This window comes from Lonchura striata, chromosome 6 (genome assembly GCF_046129695.1).
Source record: "Lonchura striata isolate bLonStr1 chromosome 6, bLonStr1.mat, whole genome shotgun sequence".
NCBI lineage: Eukaryota > Metazoa > Chordata > Aves > Passeriformes > Estrildidae > Lonchura > Lonchura striata.
In genome coordinates this window covers 60,877,892-60,889,061 of record NC_134608.1, presented here as the reverse complement: position 1 = coordinate 60,889,061, position 11,170 = coordinate 60,877,892, and the positions used below count along the sequence as shown (strand labels likewise).

At 40.5% G+C, this 11,170-nt stretch overlaps 1 protein-coding gene across 2 annotated transcripts in view; it reads left to right on the top strand.

Annotated features, from left to right (window-relative positions):
- The first annotated feature begins 758 nt into the window (after nucleotides 1–758).
- The window catches only part of DNAJC24 (DnaJ heat shock protein family (Hsp40) member C24), a 32,634-nt gene continuing 22,222 nt past the window's right edge, over nucleotides 759–11,170 (top strand). The window contains exons 1-2 of one of the 2 annotated variants that reach the window (XM_021536725.3): nucleotides 759–875; nucleotides 2,203–2,376. In XM_021536725.3, the coding sequence (XP_021392400.1) occupies nucleotides 2,269–2,376 (108 nt within the window). In that variant the 5' untranslated portion in view covers nucleotides 759–875; nucleotides 2,203–2,268. Of the gene's footprint in view, nucleotides 886–2,202; nucleotides 2,377–11,170 lie in introns of both variants that reach the window. The other variant, XM_021536724.3, reaches the window with a different exon arrangement.

The window sequence follows — 11,170 nt, the reverse complement described above, 5'->3', positions numbered from 1 at the left end:
AGATTCCAAAAGCTAAAGTCTACAGCATCCACCTAAGGTTTTGGGGAGCTTTTTTTTTTTTTTTTTTTTTTGGGGGGGGGGATATTCTCTTTTTTTAGTTTTTTTTTTTTGTTTATTTGTTTGTTTTAGGGGTTTGTTTCTTGGTGTTTAGTTTGGGCTGGTTGTTTTGGTGTGGTTTTTTGGGGGTTTTTTTTGGGGTTTTTTGTTTTGTTTTGTTTTGTTTTTGTGGTGGTCGTGGGCTTTTGCTTGTGTTGTTTTCGTGTTTTTCGAGGCAGGGTGGGGGTGTATAGCGTTCTGTGCTTTCTTTTTTGTTTCTAACGAGGAAACGTCTTTACATCATTAAAAACCTGCTCCCAGAGCTTGATTTGCTTTCAGCACGAGGACGTTCTTCCTTCCTCTTCAGCACAAGCTAAAGAAAGAGACCAGCAAGGCACCACCGGCCCTCTCCGCTCCCCAGGCCGGCGGCCCGAGCCGCGCCTGCGCGGCCGGGCAATGGCAGCGCCGCGGGAGGCGGGGTCCCTGCGGGGAGAGCGGCTGTGGGGCTCCCGCGCAGCGAGCGAGGCGGCAGGGGACGGGCAGGGGTCGGGCAGCGGAGCCTCCTGCGCCCGGAGCCGCGGCAGCCGGAGCGGAGCGGAGCCTCCTGCGCCCGGAGCCGCGGCAGCCGGAGCGGAGCGGAGCGGGGCCGGGCCGGGCTGGGCCGGGGGAGCCGCGGTCGCCATGGGAACGCGTCGCGCCGCGCTTCCTGCCGGTGCGGCGCCACTACTGCCCGGCTGGAAACAGCCGGGGCGGCGCGGGCCGAGCTGAGGGGCCTAAAGCGCGGCGGGGAGAGCAGCGTGTTTCCCGCCGGACGGGTTAGCCGTGCGCTGCCATGGACGGTGCGGGCAGGTGGGAGCGCGGAGCGGGCGCGGGCACCGGGGAGGGACCGGGCGGGGACCGGGGGGATTGCGGAGCTGCGAGGGAGGGCGGCGGGGGCCCCGGCAGCGGGACCTGGCCCGGGCTGCGGCGGTGCCGCCCGCCGCGGTTGTGCGGGGGCCGCGCTGCGGGAGCAGTCCCGGAGAGCGCGGGCCCGGGACGGGAGCGTGGCCCTTTTCCCTGCCCCGTGGGTCCCGCGGTGTGCTCGCAGCTCAGCCGGGTTTGAAACGCGTACTTTCCTTCCCTTGTGAAAGCAAGGTTTATTCTGAAGTACGACGGCAGTCACCAGCAAGCAGTTTTGAGAAAAAAAAAAACAACCCAACCATTTTTTTGGTTGGTTTTTGGGGTTTTTTCTGTGTTGTGTTTTTTGTTTGGTTGGTTGGTTTTTTGGTGTTTTTTTCGGTTTTTGTTTGTTTGTTTTGTTTTTTTTGTTTGTGTGGTTGGGTTTTTTTGTTTCACACTTAATTTAGCGTTATAAATCTTGTGTGTTTACAAAGTTGTAAACCGGCAGTGTTATTTCTTCTCTGGAAATTAATGGTAAATCAGCTGCTGCCAGCTAGGGATTGCAGCACACCTACGAATCCGTGAAGCTCAAGCACTGCCATTCTATTACTGACACTTAGTCTCCTGGTTTGTTGTTTTTTTTATTTTTTTTCTGGGTCATTAAGTTGATGAAGGATGGCCAAAATTGAAAGCCACACTACTAGTTAGGTTTTGATTACTGACCTGTGCTAGCTTTGTATGTTTTGGTTCTTTTTTGTTTATTTGTTTTTACATGCTCTCCTGCTTTAAGAAAGTTGATTTCTTACTGAGCAGGATGAAGGCGTTTCCATGCTGTGAAAAAGTAATTTTGTAAAAACAAACACGTACCTTTTCTTGCGTCTTCTTGCATGGATCTTATTCCCAATTTGAAAAATGTTACCCTTTAATGTACTTCATGTTTTCATGTGTTGAGTACAGTATTGCTTCAAAGTCCAAAGTTTGTTTTTAAAAATGTCTGTATGAAAGGTGTACCTGTAACCTGGAGCATTTCTAAACAGTTCATTCTACATACAAAATGATTTTTAAAGAAGCATGGATGTCTTCTGAACAGGATACGCTGAGGCACTTGGACAGGAAACAGAAGGTTTCACATGTGACAGGCTGTGGGATGGAATGGCCACATGAATTTAATTTTTTTTGCACAACAGTTCTCATATAATGGTGTAGAGGTGCTCGATGGCAGCAGTCAATTCTGTGATGCTGCAGTTTGCCACATCCTTGTTTTTGCTTTTTCTGTTTCTCTTACAGGTTGTGGTTTCCTTGATTTGATGTTCTAATGCAGTGCTGAGGAAGGGATTGCAAAGCCATCAGGCCATGGCCTGGGGAGGGGTGAAGCAGAAGGACTGGTACAAGGTCCTGGGGGCCCAGCCCTCGGACAGCCCAGCAGAGCTGAAACGGAAATACCAAAAACTTGCTTTGCTGGTAAGGCTCCATTTGATATTAAGGATACACTGATGGATTCTTGCTTCTTTTCTGCCAAGGTCAGGGTTAAATGTATGAGATGTGTATTTCTTGTTGGGACTCGGGTGTTTCTTGGTTCTTATCTGTGTTACAGTCTCACAAACCCTGAGTTCACAGCACTTCACTCCAACAAACTAAAAATGGAGCCAAATCTCCCTCTCTGCAAGGCCTTTTAGGGATAAACTGTCCAATTAAGAAATGACACCTAAATTATTTTCATTTTTAACCCAATAACCAAACACCCGTGCCTGCAACTTTTTTATCCCATTACACAAAACCACCCAAACCCATTGAGAAGAAGGTGAAGAAGGACCAGCCTCTGCCCGAAAACTTCCATCTTGTTTTTTATATATTGCTATATTCTAAAACCTTAAACTCTTAGATTTCCCACCCTGTGATGTTACACACTTCTATCCAAACTCCACACCCACAATCCCAGTTCTGTCATTCCATTTTGGAAGCTTCTCCACAGCCTCAGGTCAATGCAGAGTTCTCCTGGGGGTCAGTGCCTGTCAGCACAGAAAATCTGAAATTCTCAGCATCCAGCATTCCAACAATACACCAAAGTCATTCTGATAAACCAATAAGGTAATAGTTGCAGGGTTTTGTTTTTACAGTTTTTGTATCTGTATGATTGACCAGATGCAGCCCTCTAGTACACAAAGACCAGAGGGAAAGAAAAAGAGAAGTTGTTTTCTTAGTATTCAATAGTAATGAAATAAAAAATTACTGGGAAGAAAATGTATTAATTTTATTGGAAGGTTTCTGGTCAGTTCTTGTGGAGTTGTATTCTTGGTTATGCATCAAGACTTCGTGTTCTGTGAATTCCCCTAATTTTTGTGCTCTGCAGCTATATGTGCATAATAATCTCAGAGTTTTACCAGATTATTCTGTGTGATTCTTGGTTATTCTGTTTTGCTCCCTCCCTTGAATTAAGGCATTTTGCTCAAAAAGTGCTTTGGCTGGTTTTCTGAGGAAAGTGGAGTGTCTTTTTTGATGCTGTTGACTCTTTTCAGCTGAATTTGATAGATAAAATTCCTGAGATAACAAAATTCCTGTTTCTTGAAAGCTGGTGACTTGGTAGAGAAGAGGAAAGGTGAGCAGAACTCAGTTTTGAAGGAAAAACTCCCTTTTCTGGAGGAAGCTGCTAGCCAACTGTCAGTATTGACGGGGTGTTGGAGCATGTGCATGGCTGATCTGAGGTGATTTGAGGTGATGAATGTGAAAAGAAGTTGGGATTTTTAAGGGAGGTGTAGAGAATGCCAGTGACCAGGAGACTGAGTTTTCTTAGAGTTTAAATTCATGGGTTTGAGGGGCAGGTTGTTAATTTTTATTTCTAACCACTATAAAAACAGTTTTTAAAGTTTCATCATTGCAGCAGTATATTCCAATTTTACAAATCTTGGTATTCTTCAGCTGAATTTGCTAGGCAACCCCTGCTGTACATGTGCTCCTTCTCAGTGCTTCCTGTGAATTTATTTCTTTGCCTGAAACTGATTGGTGTACTTAGTTTTAAGTTCTACATGTGGCGAGATGTTTGTGTGCAGATTCTGGACATAAATCCTTTGGTTCTCACCATTAAACTTGGATCATTCTAACTTAGGAGAGGGCTTTGGAAACCAAATTTCTTGGCTCCATTTTAAATAGAAATTGTTGCTTACTTGGATCTCCTAATGGTTTTTTCCTATTGAATTGCTGGTAAAATGTGAGTAAAAATATTAATAAAGGTCTTTTTATTCTTAATGAAGATGGTCAGGGGACCATGGTGAAAAATACCTCTTCTGTCCAGATGGGGCTAATTTAAACTGCATACAGTAATGGAATTGATATATTTATTTGCCTATGAATTGATGTATAATAATGGAATGTTCAGAGCTGTTACAGGAATGAAACTTACATAGTCCCTTTCCTGTATGATGTTTTTTAAAATTGTGTTATGGAGCTGTACTTCAGTGTAATTTCATGTCATTATTTTGGGTTGTATGAAATGAGAATTATCAAGGTTTACAGCTGTGTGTCTACGTCTCTAACTGTAGCTTCAGAAGATTAAAATATTGTTTTGCTACACAAGCATTTCTTTAGCACCTGTTTATTTCCAACCTTAGTTGTTAGTGCTCTCTATTTGAAAAGTCAGTGAGAAATGGTAGAGAAAATGAAGATAGGATTTTTTTTGTTGTTTTTCTCTTAGTGTCTGTGATGGGTCCCTCTGGCTAAAGAGAGATGTTTAGTGATGTTTACTTGTAGGTGTTTTCCCAAGGTAGATCTGCTGCTTTTCTGTAGTTGTTACCATATGTCCTGTCTCTGCTCATCTTTTCCTTTTAGTTGAACTGTTACAGACTATACTCTATGCTCTCCTTCCTAGCACAGTCACTCTGGGGTCCTTAAAGCATGGTGCTGATGAGACCACCAAGGTTTTTATGCACCTTTTACCCCCATGGGCTGTAGGAGAGACTGGAGGGCACAGCACGTATCTTGTCTTAGTTGCAGTGGGAAGGTGCCTCAGTTGGAGAGGTTCCACGGCTGGAAGAATTGTAAGACTTTGCTGAAAGCCTGCCATTATTATTAACATTTCTGTTAACACAGAAGCTGTGAACTTCCAAATACTGGATTTATTAGGGGATTGGTGCTGAATGTTGGCTTTATCCTGGTGCTGTTCCCTAGACCTCCACTGCTCCCCTCTTAGTGAGAAGTACAGCCCTGGCTGGGCCTGTGTTACCTTGTGAGTTCTTTCAGATGAAGTCACTCTCCTGCTCCCCAGACTATGGGAACTTCTCAGCTCCAGGTGCCCAGCTGCTCCTTGGATTCTCTGCTGCAGGTGGTACAAGTGGCACTGCCATTGCCAAGGGCTGCTTGCAGCTACATGCAGCTTTTTAGAAGCTGGAATATCAGATTCCAATAAAAGTTTCCATGTCAAATTTTAATGGTGGGTGCAGAATGGTTTCCAATTTTTATACAGCTGCAGAAGTTAATCTCCTGAAGAATTATGCTGTGTTTATTGCCTTAAAGTCCAAAGGTTAGCAAAGCAACTTGCATGATGGATACCAGCTGCAGTTAATATGACACTGGTTCTGTAATCCTGAATATTATCTTCACACATGTTCCTTAGCGTCCAGCAGAAGAGATGGAGGAATTTATTTTTAAACATAATTCTGCTGTTAAAATGGCCAGTCTCTGAGTCCAAGCCTTTTTTGAGTGATCCCCAATGCTTCATATTGAGCATTTGCTTTTTGCCATCTGCTATTTTCTGTATTTGTCAACACATGTATGCTTAGCATCTTGAAGGAATAGGCAGATGTAAAATTTCCAAAGCTAAAAAGAGTTGGAGATCTTTCCATATGCCATCCAAAAGATAGCTATAATTGCAGCTAAATCTCAGGATTGATCTTAATAATACAAAGTAGTACACAATTAAGAGTGATTGAATTGTAGCTTTGTAAGAATGACTTCATCAGGGCATATTTGACTAAAACTGGTGAATTTTTACAACCAACCCCCTTTTTATTAATGTTAACAAACTGAGGATGAAAAACCCAGAACAAAACTGTAAAGAGACACCCTACTAGAGAGCATATATTTTTCTTTACTACTTAATTTTTTTCATTTGGACAGGTCACAAAATGTATGCAAGTGAATTATTTACTATAGATAATACCAGTTTAGTCCTTAACAACAGTATTAATTTAATACAAAAAAATAGTTTCAGCTAAAGCTAGGGATTCTCTTTTTCTGCTACACCTTCTAATTATTTAAGCATCTTATAAAATTTTCTTGAGACTTATTTTTATTCTTGTATACTTAGGTGACTGTGATACATGGATCATCTTGATTCTCTATTACTGTAGGCATCAGTAGCAGCTGAAAATTACAGATTTTGGGGCACAAGATGCAATGGGCCATTATCAATTCTATAAAAAGCTTATTTTTAAAAGGAAACAAAACCTCTGTATGCAGGCTCATACTCTGGCACAAAGCTCTAGCCAGTAATTCTGAAAAGAGAAAAAAATGCAAGTGAGTGTTTTGAAACCGGCATAGCTCAATGCAGAGATTGCTTGGCCGGCTCTTACAAACTCATGCTGAAGTGCTTCCTGGAGCACAGGAGACTTGTAGTTTCCATACTCTGAAAGGAATCTAGCAAATTGTGAGAATTAGTACCTTGTTGAAGTGGTAGGAGTGAGTCTTTAATCTTCTGTCTTTGGAATCTGCTGGTGGGTTTGAGATATTTGGGATCCACACAGCCTTTCATCCACAGCTACACACATGGTAGTTTCAACAAGGTGGTTTCTTAAATGCATAAATGGGTGTTGTGCTCTGTGCTTGATTTTTTTTTTTTTTTTGAGGAATCCATTGAGCTTTTAGGAAGGGTAGTGCTTATGTTCCATTTCTAAATGTGTATAAAATCAACAGAAGATAAAATTGGAGCTGCAGAAATAGGACATTCAGGGGACACACACACAGAGTCCTATTTTTGGCACAATTTTTGCATTTGCTTTTGGTCTAGCACTTTGTTGTCAAAGAGTAAGTTGTCAGATTGTTTTTGAATTTGCATGTAGCTGCTTTATATCCGAAAACTGCTTTTCACCAGGAATCAAGTCACCAAACACATAAGCTTTGTCTAGCTGAAAATCAGGTGTCTGTTCCTGTTGATGCTGATGATATTATAGGATACCTTTCAACTGGAAAAAAATTATTGTGCAAGAAAATTATATGCTGCTGTTACAATGTGTGCCCTAATCTTAAAGAAAATCCATGTAATTTGAGCAGGCAGCAGCAAGAAGCTCTTATTTTTAATATGGTAAGGAAATAAAATATATGTGCCACTTACAAGTATGTGCCACTTAACACAGAGTGTTACAAAGATTATCTTTTTTATCAAAAGGGGTGGTGTGTATGTATATAAATACAAAGTGTTAAGTTGCTCACTTGATCTATTTCAAAGAGTAGAAGTTTTGCAAAAGAGCATCAGGCACAAGTGAGAATGACTCAGCAACAGAAAATAAGGAAATTAATAGAAATTTAATGAGGTAAAGTTACTTCAAGAAGAGATTAGTCTATGGAGTATGTTTAAAGGAAAGACATATGGCTTTCTGGAGAGTAAAAACTCTGATTTATGTGCTCATCTAAATTCTGCAATCACATGAAATGCAGAGGGTGTGTATATGTAAAGTTAAAGAGCTGCTTGTTCTTTTTTTGTGATTGTTCTTTTCAGGTTTGTTGCAAGGTAAATTCAGTATTGCTCCTGATAGGACCTGCCTACTGAGGAACTTCATGCTGAGTTTAAGTAGTGAATTTGAAACTTAAAAACACTTTTGAGTTTTGTATTGGAAGTCTCAGGATAATGCTTTTCATGACATTCAGGCAGTGTAAGTATTCCTTGTTCAATATCCTTGGGCAAGTTTTTATTTTTTTGTTTAAATAACAGCACACTTGTATGAAGTGTTCAACAGATCATTGTGCTTAGCTAATTCTAACTTCACCTAACTGGAAGAAAATGGATTTGTAATTTGACAATATAAACAGAACAGGTTCAGTGGAGTTAATCTACTAGCTACAGAGAGAAAGGTAAGCCATCAAGTTTAATACAAAGGGCTGTTGTTTCTATGCTCAGGGTAGATTTACTCTGAGCTGTTCTCTACTTCTGATCTACTAATTACCACTTGAATAAAAAGAAGCATATTTTTAGCTTGAGAATTTGATTCCCAGTCTAGGTAGTACCAAATGAAGTTCAGTGTTGGACAAGTCACTGATTCAACCAGCTTCATTAGGCAGCTCATGATCCTACTGCTGTTTAAACTCTGAATTGTGGGATTTATTCACCTGACTCTGGTCTTGGTTTTTGTTTGGTTTACACTGTAATGTGTAATGATTTTTTTAAAGATGCAGGTGAATTTTAACAAGTGGATGGGGTGTGAATATCCCTACAGAAGTTTTGTCTTTAACTTACATAGAATGTGAGAACCAAATAAGCCAACAAGTAAATAGTTCATTGCTTTTTCAGGCAGTTCAGCCAGTTGTGAAAGTAATGTTAGTTTCAAAAATTATTTCTAAATTTAATCTGTTTATTTAGAGCATTATTGTCCACAGTTTTTTTGATAAAATGAGCAGCTTCTCCTACCTCATCCTCTGTAAATTTATGGTTCATGCACAACAGAATGGGCACCAGGCAATTGAAATGGGAGATTTGGCCAGTATGTGCTTGGCCTTTGATGCCATTTGTGCTCTGCAGAGGAATCTGATGCATCTCTTGAGCACTTTGTGCCCTGGTTATGTAAGTTGTTCATTGTAACATATATTAAATAAAGGATCTATACTGTGTTTGGTAGACTTTTTGTGAAAGGTGTTCAATCCTCACAAATATTCACTGTGACCTGAATCAAAAGTAAAATCTTTAGAGGTTTATTAAGTGCCATAAAGGTGTTACTTTAATATTTGCAAGTGTTCTTTCAGCATTTTGAAGACATATTTAAGTAGTTTTATATTGTGCAGTGTGCTTTTTATCTAATTTCTAACGAGAGAGATGTTTGAAATAAAAGTCACATAGCAAAATATACAAATTAAAACACAAAGAAGGAGTCTACAAAGAGCAGCATAATGCTTTCACATCACAAATGTTCTGGTTGTTCTGATGTTTGAGCAGCCACAGTTTGAGAGTACCTTGGACTTTGCAACATTTTCAAATTAGACCATGCATTCAGGTGTCTACTTCAGAAATTTTAAGCACTAGGTCAATTATTTAAAGAAGCTCTAAGTGTAGAACAGTGGTCTGAAGGGTGATAAAAGTTTGGGGTAGAGTCAATAATGTTGCAATGGCTGTGTTTATATAAGGATCTCTAATGGCTGTTAAACAAAATTGACCATGTTTGTGTTGAATCTCAAGCAGTTATTACATATTTTCACATATTGGCATGTGATTACTAACCTGTAAAATTGAGTGTTTTGGGGACTTGTTGAGTTTTTATTATTTAAATAGCCCAAGTCTGATTTTGTCTTCTGTTTGAAATACATAATAAAATTACTATGTTGTTAAAGCAACACATTCTCATGTTCCTTCTTTCCTCCATCGTTTGACACTTTAGAGTCAGAAAATCCCCCTCTGAGTGTTGTAATGGCCCAACCCTCCATCTTTGCCTTGCCTCACTGCATCACAAATGCTTCATCTCCCATTGAGCTCAAATGCTCAGCAGAGATGAGCATTGGAGCTGATTTAAAGCAGAAGTGAGTTCATGTACCTGAAGACTTGCCTTGTAGGATACTTTGTGGGTAGCCTATTACTATAGAAAAAAAGTCCAACTTTTTGTGCTCTGCCAGTCATTTGGATAAACTCTGTCATTTAATTTTCAGTACGTTAGAAGTGATGTTTCAAGGCTGGAAAAGTCAGTCGTCAGCTTTTAACTGACTGTGGTCAAACTTGACCCTTCATTGTTATTCCTACTGAATTATCAATAATGAAAAATTTCAGTCTGTTTTGCTTGGATTTATGACCTAAGAATGTCCATAGTCAGGGAAGGTAAGGATGAATGAGTTTGCTGAGCAGCATCCTAGCTAAACTTAGCTTAGCTTAGTTTTTCTTTCCTTGCCAGAACATTAGATTGTAACTAGTGAGGTGTTTGAGGAGAGGCTGAGCAGGAGCTGCCCTTTTTAGAGGTCCTTCCCTTCTGTCAGAGCAATCCAGGGTTGGCAGTGCCAAGGATGGGCTTGGGAGGATTCTCCCAGTGAAACTCTGCCTCTTGGAATGTGGGAAATGGACTTGTAGAGAAATCTCAAAGCCTGACAGAAGGCTCACACAGTATGCATCCATATGCAAACTTTGAGACAAGAAATGCTGACTTGGAAATGCCATGGGATAGACAGACAGACATTGCTGAGACAGAAATGGAGCTAGAAACAAGTTTCAAAGGGTGGCATTACAAATAACAGAACCATGAAAGATGCATTGTAGTAGGACCCGTGAGGGATAATTTTAGATGATTGGCTTTAAGGCACTTACAGCATGGTGTGACAAAAGCTGATAGGCCAAGAAACACTTGGAGTGTATTGTAATTAGGAAATAGTTGGCTTCTGATTGTGATGGAGTGAATTGTAACATCTGTATTGTCTCACCCTTCTCGTGAGATTAAAAACAGAATAAAAGTTTTTAAAACAGCTCTCAGTTGCCCCATCTCTGGGTCAGAAAAGGGTTAAATCCCACGCTGGAAATGTTGCTGTTGAAACTCAAGGGATGAAAACCTTGGATTAATCCTTACTGCTGACCTTTCCATCTCCTTCTCTTGACTATTCCTTTCTAAAATGGGGCAGTTGTGTAAAGGCTAAGACTGCCTAGATAAATAGCATAGTCCCAAAGCTCAGGAGTGAATTCTGGTGAGTGACAGGATGTTCTGTGGATATGTGATTTCCTGGAGCCCCCCTCAAAGTGTGTCCCTGCAGCGTTGTGGGGACACACTGCCAAAGTTGTTTCTTTGCTGCAAATGGAGAAATTTGCCAACTGAAATATCAAAATAGAAGTTAAATCAACACTAAACTAGTGATCAGTCCAGATAGGAACACGTCCTTCAAGCCAGTGAATAAATCCAATACAAACTAATTTCTAAGTGTGTGTGGTTCCATAGATTAAGTCTGGACTTGTTTTGTGACTGTGGTTATGAATTCTCAAAATAATACTGACTTTTATTTATTATTGTTGTTGTGTTTTGGGTTTTTTTTGTTTGTTTTTGGTTTTTTTGTGTTTTTTCTTAATACTGGTTTTTACAACTGAGTCAAT